The sequence below is a fragment of the Macrotis lagotis genome, chromosome 3 (genome assembly GCF_037893015.1).
Source record: "Macrotis lagotis isolate mMagLag1 chromosome 3, bilby.v1.9.chrom.fasta, whole genome shotgun sequence".
NCBI classification, from domain to species: domain Eukaryota; kingdom Metazoa; phylum Chordata; class Mammalia; order Peramelemorphia; family Peramelidae; genus Macrotis; species Macrotis lagotis.
In genome coordinates this window covers 172,598,205-172,617,784 of record NC_133660.1, presented here as the reverse complement: position 1 = coordinate 172,617,784, position 19,580 = coordinate 172,598,205, and the positions used below count along the sequence as shown (strand labels likewise).

Genomic DNA, 19,580 nt, shown 5'->3' with positions numbered 1-19,580 from the left:
AGAGGTTGATTTCAGAAAAACCTGGCAAAATGAAAAGAGCAGAAGTATGAGCACATTGTTCCCAGTAGTAGCAATATTGCAGGATGAGCAACTGAGTGATTTAGCTATACAAAGCAATGCAATGATACATGATGATTCTGAAAACCAAAAAAGAAATTTTTACATTAAGGAGAAAAAACAGAAGCCAATTCAGAATTTCATTCTTATTTTCTCATCTCTCCTGAACTGACTTCCATAGAAGTTTAGTCTCCTTACTCTAAACTAGAAGCATTAAATACATTGTGTGGGTCTCAGTATAGCTCAAACCAGATTAAAAGTCTTGAAATTCTTAATTAATTTGCTCTTTATAGAGAGAGAGATTCAGCTGATGTCTGGGTAGTGTAAGTTTCCAAACAATACTAGATCATGTCTCTCTATTGTAGTCTCTATGTCACAGTCTCTGTGACCAGTTTCCCAGTCTTGTTATTTTTTTCTTTTTCTCACCATTGTTTCTAGTATATCTTAATGACAAAGAACCACTTCTATTACTCCATCCATTGATCCTCATGCAAAAATGTTCTCTATCATGTTTCTCAGCTGTAGTTTCTAGATTTCCTCACATTCACAATTCTTTTTATATAAAGAGGACTTAACCTTTTTCTGTTTCTTTGAACACATTATTCTGAACAATAAGCATCATGTCCCCTAGTCTCATTGATCTTGCTTCTCCATCTTTGAACATTTGTGGACATGGCTTCTAATTCTGGCTTCTTAATTGAATCTTGTTATCTGGGAATTTCTTTGAAAACTGATACACAAGTTGGACTTGGAAATTTTCTTACAGTAAATTCTGGGTTGCAGAATACTAAACCAAAAAGCTTTGACTCTGGTCTTTAACCTGAAGTTTTGGGTGTCATTGGCTATGAGTTATGCATAAAGTAAGAGTACAACAGGAGTACAATGTCTTTTCCAGCTACAATAATTACTGAATCAATGGCTCACAAGTCAGGTGATCACAGTTCTGACTTCAATTTCTTCATTCATGAAGAAGAAGACTTGAGTATCACCACTTACAGGAGCTTTCCTAAAATAAGACCCAAGAAAAAATGTCAAGATGCTCCTTTGAGATGGGTATTTTATAAACAGAAGTGTTGTTATGACATATTGTTAGATGTGTGGTGGCATAATTTAGTAAGCAAGACAATTTCTTCAAGTCATATTAGTTATCTCACCAAAAATTAATTGGCTCTGTTCCAATTTGGTTCACAATTGCTGAGACATTTTCTTTCTGGAGACACACAGACAAGTAGATTTGTATCCATGATATACATTTGCTCATATCTGAACCCAAAACTGACTTAGAGAAGTCCTGGAATCATGGTTGTCTGGGATGGAGACATCTATTTAAGATCTTTTCTTTAAATGCTGGGCAACCTAAAAGTCCAGAGAACTATAACAAACTCACTTTTACTTTTGAATATAATCCCATTTTTGTCTTCACAACTTTCTAAGAGATAGTCCAAGAATTATTGCAATTATTACCCTCATTGAAAGATGAGGACATGGATATTCCTAGGGGCTAGATGATCTTCCCTAAGTTTCATGTATGTGTCAGAGCTAGAACTTCAGCCCACATCTTAGAGTATCAAACCAAATTCCCAAATCCCAGTTTTAGTTTTCTCTCCAGCATTTCTAAATTCTTTCTAATTTAAATGCTAACCAGCCCTGACCCTGCTCTTCTTTTGAGATAATCAGATGGGTTCAAGGTGAATTGGTCAAGAGAAAAAGATATTGAATGTAAGCCTCATTGGTATACAATAGGAAAGACTGTTTCTGGGATCAGAGGACCTGAGTTCAAATCCAACTTGAGATTTTTTTTTTTACTTGTGAGACTGTCAGCAAGGAATCTCATATAACTTCAATTTATTCTTTTATAAAATCAAGAAAAAGGAGAAACCTTATAACTTCCTTTTATTGCTATCTAGCTTTGCATCTGTAAGAAGCCAATTGTAATATTTTTTAATGAAGTGGTCTCAGGAATAAACTTTTCCTTATTAATCTATTGCCATAGTAACATCCAGCTTTTGATAAGAGGGACAAGTTAACTGTATCCTATTTGTAGAAAATTTGCCGGGGGGGAAAGGCTTTAAGTAAATGTTTTCATATTTGGATAATTCTCTAGATACATGATTTCATGTTTTGGATTCTCATCCTTTCCATGAAAATTATAACTCCTCCACATTTCTCATCCTTTGTGGTTATCTTTCCTGTTTCCCCAAGAATCCTTTGTGAAGAATATTGTCCATTGGGGACCACCCTATTTGTCCTTTTAACAACTCCGAAAGAATCACATAGATTGTCTCTCATTCTCAAAACACTAATGAGTCATAAAATGAGCATATTTGCAAAGTGCTTATAACTGTATCTGGTACATAGTAGGCATATAATAATTGCTTGTTTCCTTCTCTTTCCCTGCCCCTCTTCTTTTCAATGGCATAAGGAATTCTGGGTTTAACAAACCCTTAGCAGTTTGGGTTATTACTTTCTTTGAAACTTAGAGTTTGAGTAGATAAGACTGAAAAGTTAAAATTCATGTTTCTAAACAGTATAGAAAACAGATATTAGCCTTTTATATAATAACATGCATATTCCTTATACTTTGTATTCTTATATTTAGATAGTTTTATTCTTATAAGTTTCTTAAATTACCAGACCAAGCGCTATATTGCAATTAACTTGAGACAAGACTAGACTCAGGAAGATAGGAGTTCAAATCTTGCTGCAGACATTTAATAGCTATGTGACCATGGGCAAGACAATTAGCTTCCTCAGCCTCAGTTTCTTCATTCATAACTTGGGGATAATAGTAGTACCTACTTCCCAGGGACATTGAGAGAATCAAATGAATTCGTCTTTGTAAAATGCCAAGAACAGAACATAGTAAGCACTATAAAATTCTGTTTTTAATTTCAGATGTTTTACCAAAATATTTTCAACAACTTGCCCACTAGTAAAAAAAATTAGTAAAAAGATTGAAATTAATAATTAGCAAATACAAGTTTCTTGTTAGACTGCTGGCCAGGTGAGGAGAAAAGCATCTTCTGTTGTCCATATTTGTGAATCTGTTATCTCTTTTATGGAGTTTCCTTTAGCAGGAAGCATGTCAACATCAACCTACAGATGAAGGTCCTTCTTTCTGCCCCATCCAATTCTAGTGTATTTTAGAGATTTGAAAATAAAAATGGATATCCAGGATTCTATGTAATCAGGTTGATTATGAAGTAGGGTGGGTGACTTGGCTCCAAAGTTTTCTACTTTCACAAAAGGTAGAACCTCCATTCTGACACAATGGGTCTGTGTTTCCTGAGACCTCTTATATGTATACTCTTTGTCCCTTTACAAATGGAATTTGGAAATCCATATAATTACTCAGGCTTGTAAGACTTTAATACAAAACATTTCTGTTTACACAAAGATAGAGAGGTCATAGAGAATTGATTTTATAGCTTCCAGGAAGGGACAGTTAGGTGGTACAGTGGATAGAGCGACAGGCTTCATCTTCCTGAATTCAAATTGGTCTCATTTACTGACTATATAATCCTGGGTAAATCATTTAACCCTTTTTACCTCAGTTCCTTGACTGTAAAATGAACTGGAGAAGAAAATGGCAAACCTTTCCAATATCTTTAGTAAGAAAATCCTAATGGGACCCCTGAACACAACTGAGACAACTGAACAACAGCAACAATTTCATCAGTTTCCATGTCCACTTCCTTAGTTCTGACCCATCTCCACTCTGATCAATTGATTTATATAATTCCACTGACTCACAACACTCTTCCTGAAGGACCCTAGCCAAGGTAATAACTGGAATTTGGTCATTTATACCTTATTACTTTTATCATTGGCAATGATGCCCTTGCATCATAGTTCAAAAATTATTGTCTTTTTCTCTGGGCTCAAGGTGTGTGGATCTGTCTTACCAATCTCCTCTAACAGAATCAGTTCTACTAACCCATCTAAATAGCAGTTCTCAAGCAACTGGATTATGGGGTTATAACATAACCCTCCTCAGTGTTAAAGTTGGTTGATGTTACTGAAGACATTGAGGACCTCTGGTTTATTCTTACCTTTTAGAATGTTATATTCTTGTCCCATAATCCCCAGCCTCCTAATTTTGGTGGGCTATGGGAACACTTCTCTCAAGAGCTACTCAAACAATCCTGTTTCTGTTCTATTGACAGCTTACATGTAGCACCTGTAGGTGTTACCTTCTCTCTCCTTCAGAATCTGAGTGAAGTTCCTTCTATTTATGTTGTCTCTCCAAAATAAATTTTGTTTGTCTTTCTCTTTCCTCCTTTTAGACCAGTTAAGTGACATTATTTACATTACCCCCCCCCCAGATTATTCCTCTAGGTCTTCAAAATGGAAAGAGAAGGGGCAGGGTTGAAAACTCCCATACTAGTTATATCTCAGAGAGGCAGTCCCTCAAAATTCACAAAATACAAACAGCAAAAAGATTTCTTTCTGTCAAAGACTGAAAAATAATCAGTTGATTGTAAAACTTGATTTTATTTATTATTACTGAGAGTGAATCCTGGGGCTAGTACCCTATATCTCACACTGTAAATCTTGAATACTATATTGGTCAGTTGATTGGGATATGGGGACATAGGAGAGATGAACTATTGGAAAGGGAACATTGTGAATCCTCTTTGAGCTTAGTTATGAATGCCTTTCATATTTGTGGGTATGGGATTTGAAATTCTTGTTGTTAGTGAATATTTCAGCCTTGTATTTGTTGGCTAATATTACCTTGAGACTTTTCTATTGAGCTTTACTATTCAACACAAGTTTCCCATGTTACTGCAGGCAGACTAGATTTTAGAGATCATCAAGTAAAGTGTGCTCACTTGGTAGATGAGGAAACAGAGGTCCAAATATGATAAATGATGGGTCTCTAACACTATTGAGAAGATGGAGGTCTTTTGACATGAACACCTTAGTTCACTTTCTTCATTTGTTGAATCTTAGGATTTTCAACTCTCTTCTCATTTCCTCAAATTACAGAAAGTGGTATGCTTCATGACATTATACTTTGGTCCCCTACTGCCTTCTCTCTCCTGGATCTTTCTATAGAAATCATTTATTCTATATTTCTAGAAGAGTAGCATCAAAAATGGAGCACATGGGTTCAAATCAGATTAAAATATGATTGGGAAATATTCTTGAAAGTGTCTTTACCTGATGCTTTTACTTACTTATTACCTTCTGCTCCCCCAATTCTTGGAAATTTGACTTTCAACCCTACTACTATAGTAAAAGTGCTCTCCCAGAGATCAGGGGATTAAAGAATGGAACCACTGTACCACCTAGCCACTCCTCCAATGTTTCTTAAAACCAATACTATCTTTTCTTCATTTTCCATACTCTTTGAGCACAAGTTTTCACTTAGGATAAAGCTAAAGACTCAACTAAATAATGTCACCTTGACCTAAGTTCAGATCATGCCACTGATACCTGTGTTATGCGACCTTGGTCAATACCTTTAGGTTTTTGTTTCTTCAACCAAAAATAATATATGTAGAACTGACCTCACAAAGTTGTTTGTATTGCAAATTTTGATGAACTATATCAATTTATTATGTGAACCAGTTGGTGATGCAATTAAAGATTCATCTCCTGACTTAGTTCTATGAATTCTCCATTGTAACAAACTACTTTATTGCACTACAGAGTTAACTTAGTATAGTGCTCCTTCAGAGAAAGCACTAACTATTTATTGAATATATTAAGTTCATCAAACAATTATAATGCACTTGCCATGTGATAGGCTAGAATTCACAAGGTCAAAATGAAATTGTGTCTGTCTTCAAGGAACTTTTATTATGCTAGGAGAATACAATGTGAACATGGATAAAAAACATTATTGAGAAATTTGAGGAGGGGATAGGGATAAAGTCAGGAAGATGTTTCTATGTCATCTTTGGTTCAATTCTCCATGAGATGCAATTGATTGAGACATGGGAATATAGGGGAAAGGACCTTTGGGAAAAGGAAAACTGATGCAGTCAGTTGGCTTCTCTGTTAGGTTAAGACCATCCTGTTTCTCTCTTCATGACTAGGACTAATAGGAATGTATAATGGAGATTGTGGTTCAGATGAGTGATATCAAACTCCAATGGAAATGAAATCCCGCGAATCAAAGAGAAAAGCCACACAAAAATGTTATCTATGTTTTTATTGAATTTTAAATTTTATTTATTCCTAGTTAAGTTTCAATCTGGTTTGTGAAGTACTATTGGGTCACATATTTTTGTTTGACGATGTCTTTAATACCTTTTATCATTTGCGCTACTTCCTAGGCCATACCTTGTCTCAGGACTACATATTTTTAATGCTATGTTTCTCCTTGGATTGAACATAGATAAAAAATGTAACTTCCATCACTTTTCTTGGAGGTCCATGGACTTGACATGCTTCTTCTCCTTGTGTGGACCATGGTCAAGACTTATTCTCCTCCTCTAAATTGCCTGGCAGTAGTCAGAATTGGACCTGAAGGGCATTGTTTCTTTACTGGACCACATTCTTGTCTGTTATCTAACAGATGACCAACTTGATATGGATGTGGAGCAGCTACTTCCTCCCCCTTCCCTGGAGCAAAGATTACTTTAAGGAGAAAGTTTACCTCCCTTAGATGTTGGGTTTGCTCAGTCATTAACAGTTCTTTGATGACTGAGCAGTCTTTATGTCTCCATTTTCTTGGAAGAGTTACTGGAGTGGTTTGTCATTTCCTTCTTCAATTCATTTTCCATATGAGGAAACTGAGGCAAATAGCATTAGATGGGTCACATAGTAAGTGTCTTGAAGTCAAATTTGACCTTGGGGAGATGAGCTCTATCTATAGAGCCACATTGTATTCTGGGACAAAATCTCAGTTGTCTTCTCAAATTACTAGTTTGGCTTAGATTGACTTGGCTGTGACTCTAATTGATTTGATTACCTTGGGCAAGTTTTCATATTATAAAATGAAGAAGTTGGATTATATGATCTTGAAGTCCCTTCCAACCATAAATATACCATTATATGATTCTAAGACAGTTAACACACTGAGCTTTGGTGCCTTCTTCATGATGAATGGAGAAAATGTTGCCTACCCTGCACAAAAATTTTATTAGGATTGAGAAAAAATATATGTAGAAACACTTGGTAATGCAAAAAAACCCTATATAAATGTAGAATTTTTCATCTTAATGTTTTTTCATAATAATTAGTTAATAGTTGCACTCAGGGAAATCACTTAAAACTTGCACAGCTTCACTTTTACCCTGGTGAAAATTCTCAATATTGTAATATAGAACACTGGACTGAGTCAGAAGGAACTGGGTTCAGATCCTATTAATTGTGTGAACCTTGACCAATCATTCAAACCATTCTCTATCTCAGTTTCCTCATCTGTAAAATGTAGAAGAGAGAGCACTTTGGAATCAATTGCCTTTAAGGTTCCTTCCATTTCTCAATCTATGATCTGATCATTTTTAATATATCTTCCCATGGTGATTTAATATTTTTACTGAGAAAAGGTCATATGTGCTCCAGGAATAATAATGTAACAGCAAGTTAATCTTTCTTTAGGTCTCTGTGGACTTTAATGAAAATGTCACCCACTGAAATCAGATGCTGTATCTGTATATACCCAACCCAGGCAAACAAGGCAACCTGCTAGTTTAATTCAGTTGAACAACTTGTTATTGACTGGAGACAGCCCACTTAGCAATTAACCCACTTGCCTGAATTAAACATTTTGTTTGAAGACCTGTTGAAATGTGTGTAAATGTCACAAAGAGGAAAAAAAAATCCAGTAATGGGAAAGGTCAACTAGAATTTTTATTTATCTATGAGTCTCATTTTATATCCATGTGATAACTTATGCAACACAGCTCCAATTTAAATAACATAGAATTTTAAGCTGGAATGGACCTGCATCACTTAGTATAATCTTACTTTGTCGTAAGCATGGTAGTTTGATATTCTCATTCAGGAAGACTTGGGTTCATATGTCACCTCTGATACTGGCTATATGACCTCAGTCAAATCACATAAACTCTATAAGACTTAGGTATCTTTTTGAGATTTACTTTGTTTTAGATGGATTGCAATGTATCTTCATGTGGGGAGTTATCATTCCATAGAAGTTTTGCTTATAGGTGCAACTAAGTAAAAGTATTAACAATGGGATGGATAATTTTTTTTGACAACATATTTTGGGAACTGCTAGAATTAAATTGACCTTTATATTATTTCCTGATGTGTTCATGTTCAACCAAATTCCTTCTAAGAACCCACTTCTTTGATTCTACCATCATATTTATGGTTTCATATCTTTTTCATTGACTAAGTAATAGACACTTCTTAGGACTACAGATCACAGGATACCCATCTCAGCTATTTGTTCCATCTTCCTTGTTCTCAAGGTCATTGTGGATATATAGGTGAAAGAGACCTCAGAGACCATTTAGCCCAATCCCGTTGTTATAAGCAGGACTGACTCCTAGTATTGGTGTTTCATGTTTAGAACTATAATGAAACGAGACACTCATAGTGCATCTCACAATTAACAGAGCATTATTTAGGTATATCAGGAAACAGATAAACAGTTAAGATACAACATTGCTCAGTAGAGTAAATCATCTTATTTCTGTGATGGTTGTACTGGTCTCTTGATCAGAAGTCTTAGGAAAGAGAAATTCCTATCTTCTTATGGACTGGCTTTGTTCAGGCAACCAAGAACCCATATGACAGCTTGGAATTTGCTCAAGTACAGTTTATATATCTTTTTTCTTTGTTTTACAAGAAAATGGGGTTAAGTAACTTGCCCAAGGTCACACAGCTAGGTAATTATTAAGTGTCTGAGGTAGGATTTGAACTCAGGTCCTCCTGACACCAGGGTCAGTGTTCAAACACTGTGCCACCTAGCTGCCCCAGTTTCAATATCATTTAATAAAACAACCAAAATAACTAATCCAATCTTCAAAGTAGATATTGCTTTTTCCACCCTTCATTTTCTAGTTTTAAAGATAAGGAAACTGAACTATTTAGAGGTGTTTACATAAGGTTTCACTGGCAGAAAGGATAATAGGTAGGAATTGCATCCAGAACCTGTAAGTCCAGAGCAAGGACTCTTTCTATTTGTTTATGAGTTTTGTACACTGTTCATACCACTTTCTAAATGATCCCCTCCCAAAGGAATGATTTTGACATCCAAATTTGCAATGATGAAAAAAAATATTTATTAATGTATTAAGACAGCATTTTCCTCTAATCTCTAGAGTCAAAAGATCCTCACTCAATAGTATGAAATAAAGTCTAAGACTAAAACCTAGCAGTGAGTTTATATAATAATCCTCTGATGTGGTTATAAGAATGTAGACAGATTTGATTAGGGTTCAAACCTCAAATTTATTAAATATATATATATATATATATATATATATATATATATATATATATATATATATTTTCCTTCCCTGATTAACACAAAATTTGCATTTTTTACCTTTTCCAGCAACCATCAACTGATCTAGAATTTGATCGGATAGTGATTTACACAACTTGTCTTCGTGTGGTACGGACAACTTTTGAAAGGTGTGAACTTGTTAGAAAAATCTTCCAAAATCATCGAGTCAAATTTGAAGAGAAAAATATTGCTCTGAATGGTGAATATGGAAAAGAGCTTGATGAGAGATGCAAGAGGGTGTCTGAAATACCCTCTCTGCCTGTGGTTTTTATTGATGGCCATTACCTTGGGGTAAGTGCACTATGAGGAAAACTGGGATCTTTTAAAACCTATTATAAGATCTGCAGAATTCTACAAATCCTAAGAAAGGTGAATGGAAGTTTCAAACTCGAACTTCCCCCCCCCCCTTTGAAGCTTGAAGCAGAGGGAAAGAAAAACTTATTTCTACTCCAAATCAATGAGTCAGTAGAATACTCATCCCTTGGAAAACTTTTTATTTTTTTGAGGATGCTATTTTCAAATTTTATTATTTAAATATTTTATTTGTTTTCCAATTATATACAATATCGGTTTCTACCTATCATTTTTTGGTAAGGTTTTGAATTTTACACGTTTTCCCCCACCCTCCCTATCTTCCCCATCCCCTCCACAGAAGGCAGTCTGATAATCTTTACATTGTTTTTATGATATACATTGATCAAAATTGAATGTGTTGAGAGAAAAATCAAATCCTTGAGGAAAAGACAAAATATTAGAGGTAGCAAAATTATGTAGTACATAAGACAACTTTTTTTAATTGAAGGTATTAGTCTTTGGTCTTTGTTTAAATTCCACAGTTCTTTCTCTGTATACAGATGATCTTCTCTATTGCAGATACCCTAAAATTGTCCCTGATTATTGCACTGATAGAATGAACAAGTCCATTAAGGCTCATCATCACCCCCATGTTGCTGTTAGACTGTACAATGTTCTTCTTATTTTGCTCATCTTGTTAAGCATCAGTTCATGCAAGTCTTTCCGGGCTTCTCTGCAATTCCATTGCTCTTGGTTTCTTTTTTAATTTTTAATTTTTTTAAATTTTTCCTTTATGTTTTTGCAAGGCAAATGGGGTTAAGTGGCTTGCCCAAGGCCACACAGCTAGGTAATTATTAAGTGTTTGAGACTGGATTTGAACCCAGGTACTCCTGACTCTAGGGCCAGTGCTTTATCCACTGAGCAAGCTAGCCGCCCCATTGCTCTTGGTTTCTAATAGAACAATAGTGCTCTATAATATACCTATATAATTTGTTCAGTCATTCCTCAATTGATCGACATTCACACAATTTCCAATTCTTTAACACCACAAACAGAGCTGCTATGAATATTTTTGTACAAGTGATGGTTTTACCCTTTTTCATGATCTCTTCAGTGTATATATCCAGTAGTGGTCTTGCTGGATCAAAGGGTATGCATATTTTTATTGTCCTTTGGGGATAATTCCAAATTGCTCCCCAGAAAGGTTGGATCAGTTCATAGTTCCACCAACAATGTATGAGTGTCCCAGATTTCCCACATCCCTTCCAACATTGATCAATATCCTTTCTGGTTATATTTGCCATTATGAGAGTTGTGAGGTGGTACCTCAGATGCTTTAATTTGTCTCTAATCAGTATTGACTTGGAGCAATTTTTCTTATGATTATGGTTAGCTTTGGTTTCCCCATCTGTAAATTGCTTTTCCATATCCTTTGACCATTTGTCAATTGGAGAATGGCTTTTTAAAAAAATAAATTTGACTCAGTTCTTTATATATTTTAGAAATTAATCCTTTGTCAGAAATACTAATTGTAAAAACTGTTTCCCAATTTGCTACATATCTTTTGATCTTGGTTACAGTAGTTTTGTTTGTGCAAAAGCTTTTCTATTTAATGTAATCAAAATTATCCAGTTCGTTTTAAATGATGTTCTCTATCTCTTCCTTGATCATAAACTGTATCATTTTCCATAGATCTGACAGGTAAACTTTTCCTTGATCTCCTAGTTTCTTTAGAATATTGACTTTTATGTCTAAATCCTGTACCCATTTTGATCTTATCTTAGTATAGGGTGTGAGATGATCTAATCCAAGTTTCTGCCACACTAACTTCCAATTTTCCAAACAGTTTTTATTGAAGAGCAAGTTCTTAACACAGAAGCTGGGCTCTTTATGTTTATCAAACAGCAGATTGCTATAAACATTTCCTTCTGTTTCTTTTTTCACTTGGTCTATTCCACTGATCCCCACTCAGTTTCTTAGCCAGTCCCAGACATTAAGATGACTGATGCTTTATAATATAATTTTAGATCTGGTAAGGTTAAGCCATTTACCTTTATACTTTTTTCATTAAATCCCTTGATATTCTTGACTTTTTGTTTCTCCATATGAAATTAATTACAACTTTTTTCTGATTCATTATAATAATTTTTGGAAGTTTTTGTTAAGGCATTAAATAAGCTGTTTAGGTAGAATTGTCATTTTTATTTTATTAGCTCAGCCTATCCATGAGCAGTTGACATTTGCCCAGTTATTTAAATTTGATTTTTTTATATGAAAAGTGTTTTATATTTATTTTCATAGAGTTTCTGAGTCTTCCCTGGAAGGTAGACTCCCATATATTTTATATTGTCTGAAGGTACTTTAAATAAGATTTCTCTTTCTAGCTCTTCTTGCTGTATCTTGCTAGTGATATATAGAAATGCTGAGGAATTATGTGGGTTTATCTTATGTCCTGTGACTGCTAAAGTGGCTAATTGTTTCCAGTAGTTTTTTAGATGATTTTTTTAGGGTTCTCTAGGTATACCAATATGTCATCTGCAAAAAGTGAGACTTTTGTTTCTTCCTTACCAATTCTAATTCCTTAATTTTCTTTTTCTTCTCTTATTGCTGAAGCTAACATGTCTAATACAATATTGAATAGTAGTAGTGATAATGGGCAACCTTGTTTCACCCCTGATTTATTGGGAATGCCTCTAATTTATCCTCGTTGCATGTAATGCTTATTGGTGGTTTCAGATAGATGCTGTTTATAATTCTAAGGAACAATCCAATTATTCCTAAGCTCTTTAGTGTTTTTAGTTGGAATGGGTGCTTTATATTGTCAAATGCTTATTCAGAATGTATGGAGATAATTATGATTTCTGTTAGGGTTGTTACTGATATCATCAACTATACTAAGAGTTTTCCTAATATTGACCCAACCCTGCATTCCTGGGATAAATCCTGCTTGGTCACAGTGTATCATCCTGGGATAACTTGCTATAATTTCTTTGCTAAGATTTTATTTAAGATTTTTGCATCTACAGTCATCAGGGAAATTCATCCCTTGGAAATCTTGAGAATTAAGATAAACTCAGCATTTAATTGCCTTTTGAAATAGATTTCATGGGGAGGGTAGCCAGGTAGTGCTGTGGATGGAGTACCAGTCCTGAAGTCAGGAGGACCTGAGTTCTATTCCAACCTTAGACACTTGATACTCAGTAGGTGTGTGTCTTTGGGCAGGTCACTTAAATCTATTGTCCCATTAACAACAACAAAAAAGAAATGCATTTCTTATGCAAAAGAAAGTTTGGTGGCCAACATGACTCAATAATAGGAAGTTTTCAGAACCATGTTAAAAATCAGGGTTTTTTCAGTACAGCAAGTATATGCATTATTAAAAGAAACACGTGATTTTAGCATGACTCATCACTTGGTATTCTGGGTCCTACTTGATGAGCAGAAGAAGTTGATCCTAAAGTGGAATTAAAATAAATTGAGTTCTAGGAGAACAGACTTTTAAATTTGCCATTTAAAAATTTATTTATTTTTATCCATTTGTACATCCATATTTCCAAGTTACAAACTTTCCTTCCACCCTCCTTTCTCACCCCCTCTCCCTTCAGCAGAGAACAGTCAAGTTAGCATTTTACATACATATTTTTAAACATATTTACAAATTAGTAATTTTTGCCATGATGAATTAAGATTAAGGAAAATAAATACATAAGAGATAATTTTTATAAAATGTTCATCAGATTCAGAAGGGATATTTTTTCTATGTGTTTTGTTTTGTTTTTCTTCCTCTGGTTGAAGATAATATAGTCCATAACCAGTAAAATACAGTTGTCCTAGCTCTCTGGACTGTTGGGAGTAGCTGCTTCCATCAAGGTTATTCATCCAATAATGTTACTGATGTGCACATTGTTCTCTTGCATCAAATCCTGTAAGTCATCCCATGTTTTTCTAGAGTTTGACCATTTATAGTTTCTTATAGAACAATAATATTCCATAGTATTCATGTACCCTAACTTGTTTAGCCATTCCCAAAGTGATGGACATCCCCTCAATTTCCAGTTTTTGCTTCCACAAAATAGCTGCTATGAATATTTTGGAACATGTAAAACTTTTCCCAATTTTTACATTTTCCTCTGGACATAATCCTAGAATTGGCATTGCTGGGTGGAAGGGTATGAACAGTTTGCTTGTTCTTTGGGCATAATTCCATATTACTCTCCAGAAAGGTTGGATTTTCACAAATTCAACAGCACTGCACCAGTGGCCCAGTCCTCCCATAACATCTCCAACATTGATCATATTCCTTTTTTCCCTCATCTGGGCTAAGATGATATCTAATTTTTGTTTTAATTTGCCTTTCTCTAATCAATAATTATTTGGAGCATTTTTTGCATGATTTTATATATATATATATATATATATATATATACACATATATATATAATTTCTTCATTTGAAAACTGTCTCTTCATATCCTTTGACCATTTATCAATTGCGGCATGAATTGTGATCTTATAAATTTGATGCAATTTTATACATATTTTAGAAATGAGACCTTTATCAGAACTCCTGATGGTGAAGATTTTTTCCCCAACTTTCTGCTTTTCTTCTAATTTTGTAGTATTGATTTTATTAGTGCAAAACCTTTTTTAATTTAATATAGTCAAAATCATTCATTTTGCAGTATATATATTGTGCTCTAATTCTTGTTTGGTCATAAATGTATCCCTTTTCCATAGATTAGATGGATAGAGTATTTCTTAGTCTATTAATTTATCTATGGCATTGCTCTTTATGTCTAAATCCTGTACCCATTTTGAACTTTATTTTGGTATAGGGTGTGAGATGTGGGTCTATGCCTAGTTTTTGCTATACTATTTTACAGTTGTCCCAACAATTTTTGTGAAATAATGAGTTCTTATCCCAGAAGCTGATGTCTTTGCGTTTGTCAAATAGTAGATTGCTATAGTCATTTACTGCAGTTTTTTTTCTGAACCTATCCTAATCCACTGATCCATTACTCTTTTTTCTAAACCCGTACCAGGCAGTTTTGATGACTGCTGCTTTATAGTATAGTTTTAGATCTGGTAGAGCTAGACTACTTTTCCTTATCTTCTTTTTCATCAGTTCCCTTGCTATTCTTGCCTCTTTGTTGCTCCAGATGAATTTTGTTACTATTTTTTTCTAGCTCCATAAAGGAGTTATTTGGTAGTTTGATTTTTATGACATTGATTAATTAATTAATTTAATTTGTGTAGAATTGTCATTTTTATTATATTTTATTATATTAGTTCAACCTAATCATGAGAATTTGACATTTTTCCAATTATTTTGATCTGACTTTATTTGGATGAGGAGAGCTTCATAATTGTGTTCATACAGTTTCTGGCTTTGTCTTGGTAGGTAGATCCCCAAGTATTTAATGTTGTCTATAGTTATTTTAAGTGGAATTTCCTTTTCTGTCTCTTGTTCTTGGGCTTTATTGTTTATATATAGAGAAATTCTGATGACTTATGTGGGTTTATTTTGTATCCTGCTACCTTATTGAATTTGTTAATAGTTTCAAGGAGTTTTTAATATGATTTTCTTGGGTTCTCTACCATCATATCATCTCCAAAGAGTAAAAGTTTAGCTTCCTCATTTCCAATTCTGATTCCTTCAATTTCTTTTTTTTCTCTTATTGCTACTGCTAGTATTTATAATACTATACTGAATAGTAATGGTGATAATGGGCATCCTTGTTTCACCTCTGAGTTTATTGGAAATGCTCTGAGTTTATTTGCATTAAATATAATATTTCTTGATGATTTAGATGGATACTATTTGTTATTTTCAGGAAAATTCCATTTACTCCTAAATGTTCTAATGTTTTAATAGGAATGGATGTTGTATTTTATCAAAGGCTTTTTCAGCATCTGTTGAGATAATCATATGATTTCTGTTGGTTTTCCTACTGATATGTTTAATTATATTGAGTGTTTTCCTGATGTTGAAACATCCCTGCCTGCCTGCCTGGTAAAAATCCAAACTGATCATGGGGTCTTATCCTGATAAGAACTTGTAGTGTCATTGCTAAAATTTTATTTAAGTTTCTTCCATCAGTATTCATTAGGAAGCTTGGTCTATAATTTTCTATGTTTTGGTTCTTCCTAGTTTAAGTATCAGGACCATGTTACTGTCATAAAAAGAATTTGGAAAAATCCCTTCCTCTCCTATTTTTAAAAATAGTTTATGTAGAATAGGAATTAATTGTTCTTTGAATGTTTGGTGGAGTTCCCTTGTAAATCCATCTGGACCTGGAGATTTTTTCTTAGGGAGTTTATTGATGGTTTCTTCACTTTCTTTTTTTCTGAGATGGGGTTATTTAAGTAATTTATTTCCTCTTCTGTTAATCTGGGTATTTTTAAGATATTCATCCATTTTGCTCAAGTTGTCCAATTTGCCAATGCGTAGAGTTTGGCAAAGTAGCTCAGAATTATCTCTTTAATTTCCTCCTCATTGGTAGTTAGTTCACCTTTCATTTTTGATAATGTTAATTTGGTTCTTTTCTTTCTTTTATCAGATTAAACAGAGGTTTGTTTATTTTATTGGTTTTTTCATAAAAGGAACTCTTAATTTTATTTATGAGATCAAGATTTTTCTTGCTTTCCATTTTATTAATCTGTCCCTTGATTTTTATAATTTCTAATTTGGTTTTTAATTGGGGATGTTTAATTTGTTCTTTTTCCAGCTTTTTTAGTTGCAAATCAAATTCATTGATCTCCTTTTTATTAAAGATTTTATTTATTTTCAGTTTTGAAATTTTCCCCCTAATCTTACTTCCCTCCCTCCACCCCCCACAGAAGGCAATTTGTCAGTCTTTACATTGTTTCCATGGTATACATTGATCTAAATTGAATGTGATGAGAGAGAGAGAAATTACATCCTTAAGGAAGAATGTATACAAGATAGTAAGATCAGTTAATAAGATGCCAGTTTTTTTCCTAAATTTAAGGTAATTGTCCTTGGTCAATTCTACAGTTCAAATTCTACAGTTCTTTCTCTGGATACAGATTGATATTCTTCATTGCAGAGAGTCCCAAATTGTACCTGATTGTTGCACTGATGGAATGAGCGAGGCCATCAAGGTTGATCCTCCATGTTGCTGTTAGGGTGAACAGTGTATTTTCTGGTTCTGCTCATCTCACTCAGCATCAGTTCATGCAAATCCTTCCAGGCTTCCCTGAATTCACATCCCTCCTGGTTTCTAATAGAACAATAGTGTTACATCACATACATATATCACAGTTTGCTCAGCCATTCCCCAACTGAAGGACATTTACTTAATTTCCAATTCTTTGTCACCACAAACAGGGCTGTTACGAATATTTTTGTACAAGTGATGTTTTTTATCCTTTTTCATCACCTCTTCACGATATAGACCCAGTAGTGGTATTGCTGGATCAAAGGGTATGCACATTTTTGTTGCCCTTTGGGCATAGTTCCAAATTTCTTTCCAGAAAGGCTGGATGAGTTCACATCTCCACAAACAATGTAATAGTGTCCCACATTTCCCACACTTCCAACAATGATTGTTATCCTCTCTGGTAATATTGGCCAGTCTGAGAGGTGTGATTGTTTCCAGTAAGTCTAATTGTTGCCAGTAGTTTTTTGGATGATTTCTTGGGATTCTCTAGGTATACCATCATGTCATCTACAGAGAGTTTTGTTTCTTCCTTCCCAATTATAATTCCTTCAATTTCTTTTTCTTCTCTAATTGATGAGGTTAACATTTCTATTATGATATTGAATAGTAATGGTGATAGTGGGCATCCTTGCTTCACCTGTGATCTTATTGGGAATACCTCTAGCCTCTCCCCATTGAATATAATGCTTGTTGATGGTTTCAGGTAGATACTGCTTATTATTCTAAGGAACAGTCCATTTATTCCTACACTCTCTAGCATTTTTAGTAGGAATGGGTGCTATATTTTGTCAAAAAAATTTTCAGCATCTATTGATATGATCATATAATTTCTGATAGGTTTGTTGTTGATATAATTGATTATACTAATAGTTTTCCTAAAATTGAACCAACCCGGAATTCCTAGGATGAATCCTACTTTGTCAACATGTCTTATCATAGTGATAACTTGTTGTCACCATTTTGTTAAGATTTTAAGATTTTTGCATCTATATTCATCAGGGAGATAATTTTTCTATAATTTTCTTTCTCTGCATTAACTCTTCCTGGTTTAGGTATCATCACAATATTTGTTTCATAGAAAGAGTTAGGCAAAGTTTTGTCTTCCCCTATTTTTCCAAAGAGTTTATATAGAATTGGAGAAAATTGTTGCTGAAATGTTTGGTACAATTCATTTATGAATCCATCAGACCCTGGAGATTTTTTCTTAGGCATTTCATTGATGGTTTGTTGAATTACTTTTTTCTGATAGGTGGTGGTTTAGGTATTTAATCTCTTCTTCATTTAACCTGGGCAAGTTACTTTTTTGGTAAACATTCATCCATTTCACTTAGATTGTCAAATTTATTTGGCATAAAGGTGGACAAAATAATTTTGAATTATTAATTTAATTTCCTCCTCATTGGTGGTGAGTTAAACTTTTTCATTTATAATACTATCAGTTTGGTTTTCTTCTTTCTTTTTTTATTCAAATTGACCAGAGGTTTATTAATTTTACCGATTTTTTTTTCTTAAAACCAACTTTTGGTTTTATTTATAAATTCAATAGTTTTTTTTGTTTTTGATTTTAATTTCTCCTTTGATTTTTAGAATTTCTAATTTTGTATTTAATTGGGGATTTTTAATTTGTTCTTTCTCTAAGTGTTTTAGTTGCATATTTAGTTCACTGATTTCCTCTTTCTCTAATTTATTCATGCAAGCATTTAAAGATATATCCCCTGACAGCTGATTTGAGTGAATCTCATAGGTTTTGGTATGTTGTTTCATTATCATCATTATCTAGGATAAAATAATTCTATAATTTGTTGTTTGATCCACTCATTCTTTAAAATGAGGTTATTAAGTTTCCAATTAGTTCTGGGTCTATATCTCCCTGGGCCAATATTGCATATGACTTTTATTACATTGTGATCTGAGAAAGATATATTCACTATTTCTGTTTTTCTGCAGTTGATCATTAGGTTTTTAATGCCCTGTACATGGTCCATTTTTTGTATAAGTGCCATTTACTGCAGAGAAAAAAGATATATTCCTTTTTATCCACACTCAATTTCCTCCATAAGTCTATCATATCTACTTTTTCTAACAATCTATTTACCTCTTTAACTTCTTTCTTGTTTATTTCATGATTTGATTTATCTAGATCTGAGAGTGGGAGGGTTGAGTTCTCTCACTAGTAGAGTTCTGCTGTTGATGGCTTCCTGTAGTTCTTTCAGCTTCTCCTCTAAGAATTTGGATGCTATCCCATTGGGTGTGCATACATATACTCCTGACTCCAGGGCTGGTACTCTATCCACTGCGCCACCTAGCCACCCCTTAGAGTTACAATTCTTGAGAGTAATTAGAGTTTTTCTTCCAAGTAGGATTATATCCAGTTTCTTCCCTTTGGATCCCATTCTCATGGATAAGTCATGAGTGTCCATAAATGCTGGCTAGGTATATTCTCTCTATTAGAGTTACAATTCTCAAGAGTTATGATAATCTTTTTCCAAGCCAGTTTCAACATATTGGATAGCAGTTTTTTTCTTTACCCTCCCCCCCTTTTTGACCTTTTCATATGTCTCTTGAACCTGCTGTTTGATGTCCACATTTTTTATTTAGCTCTGGTCT

At 34.0% G+C, this 19,580-nt stretch overlaps 1 protein-coding gene across 2 annotated transcripts in view; it reads left to right on the top strand.

The window, feature by feature from the left end:
• Positions 1–19,580, top strand: part of GRXCR1 (glutaredoxin and cysteine rich domain containing 1) — a 131,172-nt gene that overhangs the window by 63,113 nt on the left and 48,479 nt on the right. For both annotated transcript variants that reach the window (XM_074229522.1, XM_074229521.1), the window contains one exon: positions 9,545–9,787. In XM_074229522.1, the coding sequence (XP_074085623.1) occupies positions 9,545–9,787 (243 nt within the window). The remainder of the gene's footprint in view (positions 1–9,544; positions 9,788–19,580) is intronic.